Source organism: Hemitrygon akajei, chromosome 16 (assembly GCF_048418815.1).
Source record: "Hemitrygon akajei chromosome 16, sHemAka1.3, whole genome shotgun sequence".
NCBI classification, from domain to species: Eukaryota; Metazoa; Chordata; class Chondrichthyes; order Myliobatiformes; family Dasyatidae; genus Hemitrygon; species Hemitrygon akajei.
This window is the reverse complement of record NC_133139.1, coordinates 67,965,744-67,984,331: the sequence shown is the minus strand read 5'-3', so window position 1 is coordinate 67,984,331 and position 18,588 is coordinate 67,965,744. Positions and strand designations below refer to the sequence as shown.

General features: G+C 41.7%; 1 protein-coding gene across 5 annotated transcripts in view; it reads right to left on the bottom strand.

Moving 5' to 3' along the window:
- LOC140740141 (A-kinase anchor protein 8-like) overlaps nucleotides 1-14,600 on the bottom strand; it is a 33,375-nt gene extending 18,775 nt beyond the window's left edge. For 4 of the 5 annotated variants that reach the window (XM_073069079.1, XM_073069080.1, XM_073069081.1 and 1 more), the window contains exon 1: nucleotides 14,495-14,588. In XM_073069079.1, the coding sequence (XP_072925180.1) occupies nucleotides 14,495-14,513 (19 nt within the window). In that variant the 5' untranslated portion in view covers nucleotides 14,514-14,588. Of the gene's footprint in view, nucleotides 1-14,494 lie in introns of all 5 variants that reach the window. The other variant, XM_073069083.1, reaches the window with a different exon arrangement.
- Between the last annotated feature and the right edge of the window lie 3,988 nt (nucleotides 14,601-18,588).

Sequence of the window (18,588 nt, the reverse complement as noted above, 5' to 3'; positions counted from 1 at the left end):
TTTCAACTCAACTTCATATATCTACATAAATTAAGATTTTACTTTATCACATGTACAATGAGACATACAGTGAAATGTGTTGTTTGTGTTAACAACCAACATACCCAAGGATGTGCTGGGGCAACCTGCAAGAGTCAAAGAACACAAACAACAGGAAACAAACCCCATCCCTCCCTTCCATCTACGCACAATCCACACGGTGGTCACAAAAATCCTAGCTGATATTTCTTCTCATTCATACATTCTGGAGCAACTTGCAATATATTGAGCTCCTAATAATGGTCAACTGATACACAGAATTATCTGTATGGCTTACCACACAGCAGTAATACTTAAATCTTTAAGATAGTCCTGTACACTTGATAACCAGTGGACTCAAATGTACAGTCAACCCTCCTTATCCATGGGGGATTGGTTCCAGGACCAAAAAAAGCGGATGCTCAAGACGGTGGACTTTAGGACCTGCCGCCCACAGTGTTTCTGTTCCGGAAAACAATCACGATTGAAAATAAAGCGGAAAAATAAAGCAATTAGAAAGAGGTGAAACGCCATCAGTCACTGGAAAAGCGTTAGGCTACAGTTGGTCAACGATCGGAACAATTTTAAAGGATAAAGTGAGAATAATGAAGCATGTGAAGGCCCTGCCCCGATGAAAGCTATAATTATTACTAAGCAATGCAGTGGTTTAATTATTGAAATACATACGTTTCTTAAGTGTTTTATATGCATAGAAAAGTTAAATATATACTAAGCCAAACGTTTGACTAACTGACACTAAATTATACTGGATGTATTTGTTCCGACTTAAAGAACTTCCATTTTTTTTATTCCTGATTCGCAGTAACCTATGCACATCCTCCCATATACTTTAAATCATCTCTAGATTACTTATAATACTTAATAATGTAAATAGTTGTTATACTGTATTGTTTAGGGAATAATGACAAGAAAAAAGTCTGTACATGTGCTCAAACAAGTGCTGGAGAGAGAACTTCCGGGTTTTCCTGATCTGCAGTTGGTTGAATTTGTGCATGCGGAACCTGCAGATAAGGAGGGTTGACTGTAAAGAAATGGTCTGTGGGGTTAACAAGCTTTTATCTTCATAAGTAATCATGTGTAAAACAAAGATACTTGATTATAAGCACCAAAATACAATGAAGCTAACCATGCAGCAGCAGAAATATAGTTACAAAAACATTTCACAATATTAAATATAGCATGAATATAGTTTTGCTCAGGATTCCGTTATTGCAGAACTTGAATAAGTTCAAGCTAATACACCTACAAATTGAGAAGTTCAATGTGATTAGAGGGAAGACATGTGTATATAAATCTTGTTCCAGATGACTGCACACAATAAAACAGGTTAACATGATTGCATTAATGTTCAATTACAACATATTAACAAAGATCCTTTAGATTTAAATGAAAAAAATCTAATGAAGTTGGCAAAAAATGTTCAAGCCAGAGATATCAAAAAGACTATTACACTGTTCCAATGATTCCCAGCTCTCACACCTTGTCATAGATACATGTGAATATCCTATACAAACTCAATAGAAATCAGGTACAATAACAAAAGCTTGAGATACATTAGAGGGCAAAGGACATGACCATTATTAAATTTGCAGATCATGTACTGAAGCTATTGATTTTACATACATTAGAGATGCCCATTAAAGTAACACACAATTTAGGACTACCAATAAATAACATCTATACAAGTATGCAAAAATGGGACACAAAACGAGAGAAAGGGAAACATGACATAGTTACAGTAATAACTACCCCGACTGCACATATACGTAACAAAATAATGGAAACTCCTCTTCAGGGAATAAACATTGATCAGGTTTCAGTGTGCTTAATATTAAATTTCATGGCGAGAAAGTATGCCAAAAGCACCTACCATTCACAATACTTGCCACAAAAGTCTGTGAATTTCTACCCTGATCTCTTGTAATAAGCAAAAACAAAGTGGCACCCTCCAGAGGGAACCTGTACCTTTAATGAGCAGAACAAGCAACTCTGGGTCCCTTTATCCAAGCAAATGGAGACATACTTTAAAAAAAAACTCTACAGCAGAAAGCACAAGAGATTCTTATAGATTTCTTCAATTTTCTGCATTTTTTCAAGGAAGACCACTGCTGGAATGACTGATTTGTAAATAATACTTAAGATTTAGTATAATATTGTAATTTCACTTAAGTGGACAATTCCAGCCCTTTTGGATGGGATAGTGGACAAGTAGCCCAACATAATGGCATTACTGTCTCCAAATTCAAGTTCCCACCAAGATACAGTTATGATACAAGATTCTGGAAAAGGCACTTCTTGTAATTCAATTTTCCATTTAAACACATACTTGGAAAGCTAAAGCTTTTAAACAAATTTATTCATTAATGTTGAATTCAAACAACCTCATCACTAATTACATGCAAAAGTCCAAGCTTCTGTCTCCATCAGCCATGCTACATGAGGGACAAGAAAAAAAATCTGTAAAAGCTGGAAATCCAAGCAACATGCACAAAATGCTGGAGAAACTCAGCAAGCCAGGAATCATCTATGGAAAAAGAATTTAGTCAACATTTCAGGCCGAAACCCCTCATCAGAACTCCCTTACTAGTCCTGTTCAAGTCAAGTCACTTTTTATTGTCATTTTGAACATAACTGCTGGTACAGTACATAGTAAAAATGAGAACGTTTTTTCAGGACCATGGTGTTACATGACACAGTACAAAAACTAGACTGAGCTACGTAAAAAGCAACACAGAAAAAAACCCACTAGACTACAGACCTACCCAGGACTGCATAAGGTGCACAAAACAGTGCAGGCATTACAATAAATAATAAACAAGCCAATAGGGCAGTAAGCTGTCAGTCCAGGCTCTGGGTATTGAGCAGTCTAATAGCTTGAGGGAAGAAACTGTTATATAGTCTGGTCGTGAGAGCCCGAATGCTTCGGTGCCTCATCCCAGACAGCAGGAGAGAGAAGAGTTTGTATGAGGGGTGCGTGGGGTCCATCATAATGCTGTTTGCTTTGCGGATGCAGTGTGTAGTGTAAATGTCCGTAATGGCGGGAAGAGAGACCCTGATGATCTCAGCTGACCTCACTATCCGCTGCAGGGTCTTGTGATCCGAGATGGTGCAATTTCCGAACCAGGCAGTGATGCAGCTGCTCGGGATACTCTCAGTACAACTCCTGTAGAATGTGATGAGGATGGGGGGGGGGGGGGTAGGAGATGGACTTCCCTCAGCCTTCGCAGAAAGTAGAGACGCTGCTGGGCTTTCTTTGCTACGGAGCTGGTGTTGAGGGACCAGGTGAGATTCTCCGCCAGGTGAACACCAAGAAATTTGGTGCTCTTAATGATCTCTACCGAGGAGCCGTTGATGTTTAGCGGGGACTGGTCGCTTCGTGCCCTCCTGAAGTCAACAACCATCTCTTTTGTTTTGTTCACATTCAGAGACAGGTTGTTGGCTCTGCACCAGTCCATTAGCTGCTGCACCTCCTCTGTTGAGTAGTCTTGGCCCGAAACATCAACTATACTCTTTTCTATAGATGCTGCCTGGCCTGCCAAGTTTTGTGTATGTTACATGAGGGCACGAGTTGGTATTTGAGAGTCATGATATTCAGTTAAGAGGTACAGGGCAGAACAGGCCCTTCCAGCCCAGTGAGCTACACTACCCGCAACCCACCAATTTAACCCTAGCTAAATCACAGGGCAATTAACCAACGAGAATGTCTTTGGACCGTGGGAGGAAACTGGAGCACCCAGAGGAGAACACAGGGAGAACAAACTCCTTGTAGGCAGCCCTGGAATTCAATTCAACTCCGAGCTGTTATAGCTAACTGCTATGCTACCATGGTGCCCACTTCCCCTTTGTCACGCAATCAAAGACAAAAGGATCCCCATACAAGACAAATGGGGGGGAAAAATGCTGCATTGGTAAGGTATTATCAGGCAGAGAAAGACAATAATAAATGAAAGCTCTGTTAAATGGCTTAAAGATTGAGCAAAAGAATGAGACTATTTTCCACATCATAAAAGATGTTTATCGTAAGATTGGAAGACAGAATTAAAAAGCATATAATCAAGCAGAGATTTGAAAATTAAACTGATGAAACAGTTCACGTGGTTCTCCAAATTCAAATCCTAGCAGTACAACAGATGTATTACACTTCCTCTCAGATCATAATTATGAACATGTTATGTGGCCTATATTGCTTACAAATGATCTACCTGCAGAATGAAAATTAATGACTTATTTAAGGCAACAAATTATGGGAAGTGGGCAAGTTTAACATCTAGATGACAAAAACTGTAAATAATATACACACAATCCACCAAAAGCAGAATTTTCCAGTGGCACATCATTTTAATTCCTATTCCCATTCCAGTTTCAACACGTCGGTCCTTATGCCATGATGAGGCCACTCTCAAGTGGAAGGACACCTCATATTCCACATGGGTAGCCTCCAATCTGATTGTATGAGCATTGATTTTACCTTCCGGTAACTTCCCCCCTCCCACCTCTTCTCACCTACCTATTACCCTCCTTCTTCCCTTTCTCCCATGGTCCACTCTCTATTCCCATAAGATTCCTTCCTCTCCATCCCTTTAAAACTTTCCCACCCACCAGACTTCACCTAACACCTTCTAGCTATCCTCCTTCCCCATTTTTATTCTGACATCGTCTCCCTTCCTTTGTAGTCCTGAAGAAAGGTCTCAGCCCTAATAGTCAACTGTTTATTCATTTCTATAGTTGCTGCCTGACCTGCTGAGTTCCTCCAGCATTCTGTATACCACAGGAAACCCAGATCTAATTCACACCCAGTCTCTCTTAAAGCTTTGCTACAGATTTGGCGCACTTTCATGAGGATTCTTCTTTTCAGCAATGTCTTTCTGTCTGGACGAAAGGTCTCAGCCCAAAACGTCGACAATGCTTCTCCTTATAGATGCTGTCTGGCCTGCTGTGTTCCACCAGCATTTTGTGTGTGTTGTTTGAATTTCCAGCATCTGTAGATTTCCTCGTGTTTGCTCTTTCTGTCCCATCTGTTTCCCATGAAAGCTTTAGGATACCAGGTAACTTGATCCAAATAAACACACAACTCAGGATCCATGGGAATTTCAAGTCAAGGCAAAGCAGGCAAAACGTACGTGCATGTGCGTGTAAATTTTTAAAAATATAAATATATATATTTATATATATAAAAAAATTTACTGGCAGGAAACTAATAACACGAGCAGGAAAGCTTGATACGATAGTTCATGAAACATGGGAGAACAAGCAGATACAAATAGAAAGAGAATGGTAAATTCACCCTTTATGGCACAGGTTTGTAGTACTTAGCTTAGCACTCATGATACAGTCCAAAGGATGAAACTACTGATACTAAAAGAGATTATTGTAGTGTTACAGTGTGCCAAGAACCTGGCATGATACCTGCCCTCCCCATTGCTATAAGGAACCTGGGACAATACAATAATCAAATCACCCACAGCTCACACAAGTCCAGACTGCCTACAAGGATAGACAGGGGCAGATTTGAAACATCACATTTAAGTAGAAGCAACTTATGGCCAACATCCAACAACATACTTCCAGTCCAAGAAACAGATGGTATGAATGAAAAGAGAACAAAAGATCCAGGAACAGCTGATAACTTAAAAATACATACAATGCTGGAGGAACTCAGTAGGTCAAGCAGCCTCTATGGAAAGGAATAATGAGTTGATGATTTGAGCTGAGACCCTTCCATGGATGCTGCTTGACCAGTTTTGAGTTTCTTCAGCATTTTGTGTCACTCTAGATTTCCAGCATCTGCAGAATCTCTTGTGTTTATAACTGCAAAAAGCACAGATCTTTCCACTATGAAAACTATCATTCTGCAGATATATGGAGAGCTTATCTAGGCAGTTAAAAGTCCAATGCAGCAAAAAGCATTCCAAGGACAATGGCACAAAAACAAATGCTGGAAGAACCCAACCAGTTAAGCAGCATCTGTGGAAAGAGAAACCAGTCACTGATCCTTCCTCAGGACTGGATAAAGAAATGAGGATGTAGGTGCATTTTGATCAGAAAGGAGATCATCTTCAAGGTAGGCATATCTAGAAAAGTTGCAATGAATTCAACAGTAATAAAGAACAAATGGAAAGTAAAGGTTCTGAAACCAGAAAAAAAAACCTGAAATGCTAGGAGAACTCAGCCAGTGAAGTATAACCGGAGAAGGGGTTGCTGATCCAAAAAAACTTAACTGGTTTCTCCATCCACAAATATTGCTTGACTGGTTCTGTTCTTTCAGCACCTTCCTTTTTGTTTCAAATATATAGTATCTGTGGTTTCATTTGTTTTCAAAGCATACTATCCACCACAATTCCAGTGCTGCACCAGTCCATCTAGGGGTTGGTAACAATTATTTCAACAACAACTGAAAAGTGAGGGTTACTGAGCATTCAAAACCCCTTCAGCACCAAAACATAATACTTTTATCAAACAAAGGATGTCATAACTGTGAGAACATTTACACTACACGCTGCATCCGCAAAGGAAACAGCATTATGAAGGACCCCAGGCACCTGTCATACAATCTCTTCTCCCTCCTGCAGTCTGGGAAAAGGCTCCGAAGCATTCGAGCTCTTACGACCAGACTATATAACAGTTTCTTCCTCCAAGCTATCAGACTCCTCAATATCCAAAGCCTGGACTGACACCTCGCCCTATTGTCCTGTTTATTATTTATTGTAATGCTAGTACTGTTTTTGTGCACTTTATGCAGTCCAGTGTAGGTCTGTAGTCTAGTATAGCTTTCTCTTTTTTTTTTAAATTGCGTAGTTCAGTCTAGTTTTTGTACTGTGTCACGTAAACCATGGTCCTGAAAAACGTTGTCTCATTTTTACTATGCACTGTACCAGCAGTTATGGTCGAAATGACAATAAAAGTTGACTTGACTTGAAAGCAGGCAAGCCTGAATGTGGTAATTCAAAGAAAAATTATTGCAAGGATCCTGCTCAATCACTACTCAGTGGGGAAAAAAGTTCCTTCCAGAACCATAATGTGGTATAGTTTTCACTACAACAAGCCAAAGAAAAACGAAGTAGGGATCACTGTACAGAACTTTTCTCAACTTTGCAAAGCCTTTGACTATCAAATGAAGGGATGTAGAGGTGCTCAAATCCATCTGCTCCACAAGGTCATGAAAACCATGATCCCAAGCAAAGTGTCCACAATATACCAATTGATGTCTATGTGGACTTTAGAAAGTAAGTTCAAAGGACTCACTGTAAATATGCCATTGTCCTTTGATCTTTAGTCTCAAATGTCCTTTCATTTTTAGTATACAAAATGTGTAGTGTCAGGTCATACAGGCCTTTTCCCTCTGAAAAGGGTCTCAATATGACACCTGCTCTGTCTCATTTTATCAAATAAACAGACTCCGGTGACTTTGTTCACGCAACAACAAGGATGACACTTGGGGTACTGAGGTGCAAAGTAACACAAAGGGACACAGGAACACAGATCCCTGATTTCTTGAAAGTGACATCAGAGGTAGACAAGGTTGTAAAGAGAGCTTTGGCACATTTACCTACATCAATCAGGGCACTGAAAACAGCAGTTGGATATTACGTTGAAGCTGTACAAGAGGTTGGCAAGGCCAAGTTTAGTTTTATGTACAGGTCTGGCCACCAAACCTACAGAAAAGACATCAATAAGCTTGGAAGAGTGCGGGAAAATTTGCAAAGATATTTCCAGGACTTGAGGAATAGAGTTACAAAAATAGGTCAAATAGGCAAGGATTTTATTCCCTAGAGCATAAAAGAATGAGGAGAGATTTGATTGAGGTATACAACATTATAAGGGTATACTAAAGATGAGGTAAATCTACAAGTTTTTCTCCCCCCATCATTTGGGTGAGACTAAAAGCCAATAGGTCATAGGTTTAAGGCAAAAGGGAACATGAGGGGGACCTACTTCACTCACAAGATGGTGCAAACGTGGAACAAGCTCCCAGCAGAACAGCAAACATGAGGAAATCTGCAGATGCTGGAAATTCAAACAACACACACAAAATGCTGGTGGAACACAGCAAGCCAGGCAACATCTATAAGGAAAAGCACTGTCGACGTTTCGGGCCGAGACCCTTCGTCAGGACTAACTAAAGAGAAAGATACTAAGAGATTTGAAAGTAGTGTGGGGGAAGGGGGAAATGCGAAATGATAGGAGAAGACCGGAGGGGGTGGGGTGAAGCTAAGAGCTGGAAAGGTAATTGGCGAAAGTGATACAGAGCTGGAGAAGGGAAAGGATCATGGGAGGGGAGGCCTTGGGAGAAAGAAAGGGGGGGCACCAGAGGGAGATGGAGAACAGGCAGAGTGATGGGCAGAGAGAGAGTAAAACAAACAACTAAATGTCAGGGATGGGGTAAGAAGGGGAGGAGGGGCATTAACAGAAGTTAGAGAAGTCAATGTTCATGCCATCAGTTTGGAGGCTACCCAGCCAGTATATAAGGTGTTGTTCCTCCAACCTGAGTTTGGATTCATCTTGACTGTAGAGGAGGCCATGTATAGACATATCAGAATGGGAATGGGACGTGGAATTAAAATGTGTGGGCACTGGGAGATCCTGCTTTCTCTGGCGGATCGAGTGCAGGTGTTCAGCGAAAAGGTCTCCCAGTCTGTGTTGGGGGGGGGGGGGGGGGTGTGAATGGACAAGGGAATCATGTAGGGACAAAGGAGATGTCTTCCTTTTTTAAACAAAGGGGCTTCCCTTCCTCCACCATCAACTCTGCTCTCAAACGCATCTCTCCCATTTCACGCACATCTGCTCTCACCCCATCCTCCCACCACCCCACTCGGGATAGGGTTCCCCTTATCCTCACCTACCACCCCACCAGCCTCCAGGTCCAACATATAATTCTCTGTAACTTCCGTCACCTCCAACGGAATCCCACTACCAAGCACATCTTTCCCTCCCCCCCTTTCTGCTTTCCGCAGGGATCGCTTCCTACGCGACTCTCTTGTCCATTCATCCCCCCCCACATCCCTTCCCACCAATCTCCCTCCTGGCACTTATCCTTGTAAGCAGAACAAGTGCTACACCTGCCCTTACACTTCCTCCCTCACCACCATTCAGGGCCCCAGACAGTCCTTCCAGGTGAGGCGACACTTCACCTGTGAGTCGACTGGTGTGGTATACTGCATCCGGTGCGGTCTTTTATATATTGGTGAGACCCGACGCAGACTGGGAGACCGTTTCGCTGAACACCTACGCTCTGTCCGCCAGAGAAAGCAGGATCTCCCAGTGGCCACACATTTTAATTCCACGTCCCATTCTCACTGATATGTCTAACCATGGCCTCCTCTATTTTCAAGATGAAGTCACACTCAGGTTGGAGGAACAACACCTCATATACCGGCTGGGTAGCCTCCAACCTGATGGCATGAACATTGACTTCTCTAACTTCTGTTAATGCCCCTCCTCCCCTTCTTACCCCATCCCTGACATATTTAGTTGTTTGCCTGTTCTCCATCTCCCTCAGGTGCTCCCCCCCTTTCTTTCTTCTGAGGCCTCCCGTCCCATGATCCTTTCCTTTCTCCAGCTCTGTATCACTTTCGCCAATCACCTTTCCAGCTCTTAGCTTCATCCCACCCCCTCCGGTCTTCTCCTATCATTTCGCATTTCCCCCTCCCCCACACTACTTTCAAATCTCTTAATATCTTTCTCTTCAGTTAGTCCTGACGAAGGGTCTCGGCCCGAAACGTCGACAGTGCTTTGCTTCTCCTTATAGATGCTGCCTGGCCTGCTGTGTTCCACCAGCATTTTGTGTGTGTGTGTTCCCAGCAAATGTGGATTCAATCGTAACACGCAAGTTTGGATAGGTACGTGAATGAGAGTGTTTTGAAGGGCAATGGTCCACGTGCAGATAGAAGAGACCACACAGAAATCCATACTAGCACAGACTAGATGGACTAGAGGACCTATTTGTTCTTTAACTCTAAACTTTTGTTAAAAAAAAAACAATGAAGTGGTGGATACAGATGTCCCCCATTTTTTGAATGTTTGCTTTACGTCAACTCACCGTTACGAAAGACCTACATTAGTTATCCGTTTTCACTAACAGAAGGAGTTTTCACTGTTACGAAAAAAGGCAGCGCGCCGAGCAACCAAGTTCCTCCCCCAGAATTGCATTCTAGCCGGCATTGCTTAAACACGTACCTGTGAGCATCTGTGCTTTATGTCGATTTATTTTGTGCATCCATTAGCAAGACAAGTTCTAAGGTATCGGAAAATCCTAAAAGAACACGTAAGGGTGTTACACTTAGTGTAAAACTAGACATAATAAAGCGTTTCAATCGTGATGAATAAAGTAAGGACATAGCGAGTTTGGCTAAGGGTTTGTGGGAGTTGACGAAGATGATGTTGAAGAGATTTTGGCATCCCATGACCAAGAACTGAGAGATGAAGAGCTGATGAAGAGGAAAGGATAATAACTGAAGCCAAATGCAACGGTCCAAAAGTGAAGACATCCAGGAACTGAATGGGAAGCAACTGCGTGAGATTTTCGCTGCGATGATTGCAGAAAAGTATGGCTTTAGTTTTGAAAGGGTACGTAGGTTTAAGGCATATTTGCAGGATGGTTTGAGTGCTTACAAAGTGTATGATAGAAAAATGTGCGAGGCTAAGCAGTCAAGCATACTGTTGTTTTTCAAGCCTTCCACATCAGACGACGTATCTCAACCTTCGACATCGAGGCAGGCAGACATAGAAGGTGACCTGCCTGCCCTGATGGAAACAGACGACGATGAGATGACACCCCAGTCTCCTCTACCTCCCACCACCCCAACCTCCGACGACTCAGCCTAACACACCATCATCAGAGTGCTCGCTCTCTTCTTGATTCCGGTAATGTACATTATTTCTACTTTATATAGGCTGTGCATTTTTATGTGTTCTTTGGTAGCTTCATTGTTTAAAGGTTACTGGAAAGAGTGTTTCTGTCGGGAGTGCTTGCATGAGATTTTCGCTGCGGTGGACAGTGCTGCAATAATTGCAGAAAAGTATTCCTACATTATATAGGCTGTGTATTTATCAGATCATTCCTGCTTTTACTATATGTTACTATTATTTTATGTGTTATTTGGCATGATTTGGTAGGTTATTTTTTGGGTCTGGGAACACTCACAAATTTTCCCCATATAAATAAATGGTAATTGCTTCTTCACTTTACAACATTCCGGTTTACAAACCATTTCATAAGAATGCTCTACCTTCGAATAGTGGGGGAAACCTGAATTTGGAATGCATGCACACTTTTCTAGTGGTGGAGGCAAGCACAATAGAGATGCTTAAGTCTTAGGCACATGGATGTGCAGGAAATTGAGGCATATGAATATTATGTAAGCAGAAGGGATTAGTTTAGCTTGGGACAAAATCATGGACTGAAAGGCCTTTTCCTGTGCTGTAATGTTCAAAGTTCTAGGAGCACAAAAATCTGCAGATGGAAATTCAAAATACATTTTTCAACATAAACTGCCCCAAGAAGCTACAATTATTTTCAAGCAGGAAACAAATATCAAAGATAATTTTGCTTCTGAGCTAAATTTTGACCATCAGCACAGTAGGAGATTTAACTTTCAACTTAAGCAATAAAGTGGTTAGGAGTAAACATACACCTGTAGTTCCATAAGAATAAAACACAATTGCTTGTCTGGGGTTATTGAAAAAGTCACCACTTTAAACCACTAGGCCAAAGTGACTTAAGACAGCACAATCATTACTCTGATCTGCAAAAGGTTGCAAATAAAATTGAATCTTATCCTTTTCAAACTTGAAAACCCAATGATTACATTCATGAATAAAATTAGAATAAAAGTTTACAACTGCTTGAGAATCACAAGCCACTAATAAAAGTGATAGAATTGGATAGAGCAAAAGTGTGGAAAATGCATCATTTAAATTTCACCAATATCTCAGACTTTTGCATTGTAGATGATTTTTTCCACTGTAGCATGGTTAACAGAGTCATCAATGTCTAACTCATGTGAGTGCCTACCATAACTCTACTGTTAAGACTGGAGAAATATAATACAATCAAAAGGCAGATGGTCAAGGAACAAGTAAGGTTGGAATTAGTTAATACTAAAAAGCTGGAAATACAGCTGGATAAAGCATAATCCCTCTTCAGTTCTATCCATCCATACTCATCATAATTAGCAAGCATGCAATTGGTTGTAATTGATTGTAGGGATAAAGGAAGCACCTGGGGAACTTCAGATATGGAATAATTTACTAAGCAATATTGCTTCCAATAATATTAACATCTCAAATGCCTGTTTGAAAATGGCTGTTTGTTATATTTGCAATGCTAATACCTCTGCTCTGAAGGAACAATAATCACTCCAGCTTAAAAGAAATCAATACACGAGTAAAATCCTTAAGTAAACTAGATTAAATTCAAATACAATTAACAAAACTACAAAAACAGTATGGCACACAACTTTATCAGCAAGACGGAACCACGTTCTTTGGTTGTATGGATGCAACTGCAATTTTCCTCAAAGTCATAATTTAAGACACCCGAGTGCAAGGACAAGGATAGTTATATTTTGCAATAAATAATGTTTCTGCTTTTAATAGAGAGGAATAAAAGAGTGGAGATGATATAGAATTGACTATTACATCTGCTTCAACAACCAATGCTGATACCAGGCATGCATCTATCTAGCAAGAAGAGACAAGTGAACACAATTAATTCTGTACAAGTTAACTTTAAGCCAAGATGGCCATATTATCAACATGATGAGGAGACATTTTCAAATACAACAGCCTCTCTTTCTACCTGTCCTGCTGTGCATTTCTGGTGTGATTTGCTTTAGCGTAGTAATCAGATCATTGCAATTATTATTGCTATCCTCATTAAAATAGATACAGAAGCAGCTACAAGGCTTTCTTGAAATTCAAATACCAAACATTGATCAAAAAGCAAAATAAATCAGGTCCAATAAAAAGTTTACAAAACACCCAACAATTCAACTTGTATCTATGGAGAGAGAAGCAATAATGGACATCAGAGTAGTAGTAGCAGCAGTCCAGAGACCTGCACTTCACACTGACTTGGGGTGCAGTCTGTGTGTAGATTCTATGTTCTCCTCTCACCCACATACTCCAGGTACTCAAGATTCCTCCCAAACCCAAAGATTAGGTAGGTGACAGGTTGCTATAAATTGTTGCTTTAAGTAACAGAAGATTAACAAAGGAAAATTAGTGGACAATTGTAAGTTACAGAGGGAATGTACTGTACTTCCTGGAATAAATGACCTTCACCTGTTGTTGCATCATGTATCTTAGCATGTTTATCAACTCGTTTAATTTTCCATGAATTATGCCTGACCAGGTGAGCACTCCCAGTTTCTGTGCACATGTTAACGTTAATTTCAAAGGAAGTGTACTGCATATAACCATTGGATCAAGGGATACTTCAAGCATGGCACATGCCATCTTAAGGAAATTGAGATGGTCAAACAAAAAGACAACCTTGCACTTATCAATCTGAGACACAAGTTATAGCAATTTGCTAGAGGAAATCAGCAAAATGAGCGGCATCTGGTGGGAGAAGGAATTGTTTATGTTACGAGTTGAAACACGGCAACAAGACTTCTGGTGTCCTGACATGTTCTTGGGAAGTACATTAATGAGAAAGTGTTTTATAAAGGACTTTATAAGGGCGCGAGATTTTTTTTTGCAGGTAGAGAGTCTCTAACGGCAGTTTTGGCATCGCTAAGGATTAATGTGGGGAAACTCCAAAACGTGCGCGATGTGCAAAGTCAGGATCTCACCGACCATGCGGGCGCGCGCGAGAGTGCGCGAGTGAGCGCGCGCGCGCACGCGGGGCGGGGGCGGGAAGGAGGCCGACGCCATTTTGTGGCGTTAAAGCGAGACTGCTGCAGGAAGAAAAGCGGGAGTCCGGTGACCACCTTCTCGCCTGGAATGAACATACTGCAGTAAATTAGATGTGTACAAATGCAGGACTCACACATAAACTTCTCAAAAAAGTGTTTTTCTAAAAAATCGTCATTTAAATTCACAACCACACGTGGAAATCGCGTGCCAGCTACAGCATCGCATGCGCAAAGATCGCGTTTTAAACCAAAAATAAGTGAAATATATTTTGAATTGGTCATTTCCATGCACAGCCGTATTACCCGATTTACTTTAAACGCTATACCAGTTAAAGATAAAACGCATCAGCCCGAGCGCTAGGAGAGCCAGGCTGGCGGGTAGTAATTGACAGCGCTATTAACCTATCATATGGAATACTGGCGGTAACTTAGCCAATCAGCGAATAAGATGAGGAAATATAAACCAGTATCAAAGGCGCCCCAACTAGGAATTATTTGTAGCGATCACGTCAGAGCGACATCAAATAGTTCTCAATAACTCAGCTGTGAGCTTTAATGATGGATAAGAATCACCATGAAAAATCCCCGATCGCACTAACCTCCATAGCGACCGTCCATTGTGATCCCGCTTCAGTCAGAAACGTTCGGGCCTTAATGACGTCGAAAGAGCCGGGGAGGGCGGGATACGTGAGGCGCGCGCTGGGAAGAACGAGTCACGTGAACCGCGGCCCGGGTTGGGCGGATCACGTGCGCTCGCAGGCTCGTTCCTCCTAGTTTTCCTAGGTGGTAGATGCGCTCCTTGACTTTAAATTGACTGTAACTAATATCACACGCAACTAGGTGTCATTCAAAGCAGCTTGCTTTGACAAATACAGATGAATTAAAGCTATCCCATCACAAACAAGAGAAAAAGTGCAGGTGCTGGAAATCCAAGCAACACACACAAAATGCTGCCTGGCCTGCTGAGCTCCCCACCCCCCAGCATTTTGTTTATGATAAATTAGGTGCATTTTTTTGCCTGATACCCTGAACTGTTTAATCAAAACACCTTAGATAATCAGAATCAAGTTTAATATGCAAACACAAGGAAATCTGCGGATGCTGGAAATTCAAACAACAACACACACAAAATGCTGGTGGAACACAGCAGGCCAGGCAGCATCTATAGGGACTGTATATGTCTATCCATGGCCTCCTCTATTGTCAAAATGAATCCAAACTCAGGTTGGAGGAACAACACCTTATATACCGGCTGGGTAGCCTCCAACCTGATGGCATGAACATTGACTTCTCTAACTTCTGTTAATGCCCCTCCTCCCCTTCTTACCCCATCCCTGACATATTTAGTTGTTTGTTTTTTTTTCTCTCTCTCTGCCCATCACTCTGCCTGTTCTCCATCTCCCTCTGGTGCTCCCCTCCCCCTTTCTTTCTCCTGAGGCCTCCCGTCCCATGATCCTTTCCCTTCTCCAGCTCTGTATCACTTTCGCCAATCACCTTTCCAGCTCTTAGCTTCATCCCACCCTCTCCAGTCTTCTCCTATCATTTCGCATTTCCCCCTCCCCCCACTAATTTCAAATCTCTTACTATCTTTCCTTTCGGTTCGTCCTGACGAAGGGTCGGCCCGAAACGTCGACAGCGCTTCTCCCTATAGATGCTGCCTGGCCTGCTGTGTTCCACCAGCATTTTGTGTGTGTCAGGTTTAATATCATAGGCATTTGACATGAAATTTGATAACCTTCTGGCAGCAGTACAATGCAATACATGATAATAGACAGAAATAACTGAATTAGAGTAAATACATACTGTAATAGCTAAATAAGTAGTGCAAAACAAAAGGAAATAGAAGAAGCGAGGTAGAGCTCATGGGTTCAATGCCCATTTAGAAATCAGATGTCAGAGGGGAAGAAACTTTTCCTGAAACGCTGAGAATCAGAATCAGGTTTATTATCACTGGCATGTGTTGTGAAATTTGCTTACTTAGCAGTAGTAGTTCAATGCAACACATAATATAGAAGAAACAAATAATAATAATAAGTAAATCAATTACAGTATATGTATATTTAATGAATTAAAAATAGTGTAAAAAAAATATATACTGTATTTAAAAAAGTGAGGTAGTGTTCACAGGATAAATGTCCGTTTAAGAATCAGATAGCAGAAGGGAAGAAGCTGTTCCTGAATCACTGAGTGTGTGCCTTCAGGCTTCTGTACCTCCTACCTGATGGTAACAGTGAGAAAAGGGCATGCCCTGGGTACTGGAGATCCTTAATAATGGACGCTGCCTTTCTGAGACACCGCACCCTGAAGATGTCCTGGGTGCTTTGTAGGCTAGTACCCAAGATGGAGCTGACTAGATTTACAACCTGGGGCAGCTCACTCTGCTCTTCTTGCACACTGGTATAATCGTTGCCCTTTTGATACAGATGTGATGCACCATCAATAACTCACGCTGAGACGTAGGAAGCGAGGTATCGGCTTTTATTGACTGGAAGAATGAACAACACTACATCCTGGGGAATGAGGCAGGGCAACAGGCCTCAGTCGCCTTTATACAGGGGTCTGTGGGAGGAGCCACAGGAGCAGTCAGCAGGGGTCTGTGGGAGGAGCCACAGGAGCAGTCCAGACAGGTATATGTAGTTCACCACAAGATGGGAACTTCCAACTGTAGTAATGAGAGATTGAAAATGTCTTTGAACATCCTGCCAGTTGGTTGGTACAGGTATTCCATCAGGGCCTGTTGCCTTGAACGGTTCAAAGGTTCAATTTAATGTCAGCAAAATGTATACGATATACATCCTGAAATGCTTTAACTCAAGTGTTGTAACTCAGTGAAATCCCACTGGAAGCGGGGTGCTGAAAACACCAGCAAGTGTTCAAAGGTTCATCATCTTGAAAGACAGCCTGACATCGGTCTCCGAAACAGAGATCACAGGGTCACTGGGTGCTGCAGTGATCCTCATAGCTGTAGTTTTATTCTCCTTTTCAAAGTGAGCAGAACAGGTACTGAGCTCATCTGGGAGTGAAGCATCATTGCCATTCGCCATGTTGGGTTTCACTTGGTAGGAATCAATGTCCTGTAAACCCTACCAGAGTTGACATGCTTCCAAAGTCACCTCCAACCTGGCCTGGTATTGTTCCTTACCTCTTGAAAAATAGCCCTCCAGAAGTCATACCTGGTATTCTTATACAGACGTGGGCTGCCAGACTTAAATGCCACAGCTCATCAACTGAGAATGTAAAATATCTACCAAATTCATGCTCAGGTATATCAACTTTGACTGGTGCACACCAGTTTTTTTTTAATAAACCGCCTGTTATTTTGAACATCAATTCCGTGTGCCCTTTCAGTTTGCTCCTAAAGTGTGCAATAAAGAATTAAAGTAACAGACCACCAGGTATCCCAGACTTACACTTGCAGTATAAATAAAGATGTTCCTTCCCCTGGGTTTGGGTCTTTCTATTGGGGAGGAAACTGCATCCTTTTTTTAATATTGTTTAGAGAGACAGCACAGTACCCAGCCCTCCCAGTTGATAGCTGTAAATAGAGTAAACCAATTTTCAAACATACAAACTAACTGTGTTTTTTTAACTTGGAAAGAAAGTTGCTTAAATGTCCTTAATGTATCTGCCTCTACCACTACCCCTGGCAGTGTATCCTACACACCCACCACTCTCTGTGTAAAACAGAGAGTAAAAATATGATATGCATCTAAATCACTATCTCAAAAAGCAATCTCTGGCAATCTCATAATACTTTCCTTCAATCACTTTATAATTATAGACAAAAATGAGTCCAAGCAAAGACCCAAATTATTAGCTATCCTCTTCTCTCCGCGGATGTTGTCTGACCCACTGAGCTCCTCCAGTATTCAGCATGTATTTACAAATCAAGATGGTGTGCAACTTAGAGGGGAACCTGTAGATGGTGTTCCCCATCCACCTGCCACCCTTGCTGGCAGAAGTCATGGATCTGGGAAGTGCTGTTAGGACAGCCTGGTAAGTGACTACTGTGCGCTTTGCAGATGGTACAGCAGAGATGAGTACATGATAAAGTAAAGGCTTAGCAAGGTGAATGGAGCGTCTAATCAGGCAAATATGGGGAAGGGGCTGAGAGCAAACATGCCATAAATGGTGGAGGGGTACAATCAGAAAATGCTAGAAACACTCAGCAAAAGTATGTGGCATCTATGAAGACAGAGAAAGAAATACAGGAAAGGGCAATAAATGATGATAATAGGCACAGAATGACTGGACGGCCAAAGACTTTGCCCCAGGATAGAAATGGCTGATACAAGGGCTGACACAAAATGCTGGAGGAACTCAGCAGGCCAGGCAGCATCTGTGGAAAAGAGCAAACAGTTCACATTTCAGGCCGAGACCCTTCATCAGGACTGGAAAGGAAGGTCTTAGGAGGAAAGAATAGGAGGGATATCAAAGGTTCTGATAGGAAAACCTCAAAGCATTCCACAAGTATAAAAACCCTAAGGCATTCTACAAGTACACAAACAGCAAGGGGATAAGACAAGAGAGAATAGTAGAAAAGTGACAGCAGAAAGGTGCGTATGGAACTGGAGGAGATAGCAGAGATACTTAATGAATACTTTGCTTCAGTATTCACTACGGAAAAGGATCTTGGCGATTGTGGGGATAACTTGCAGCAGATTGAAAAGATTGAGCATATAGACATTAAGAA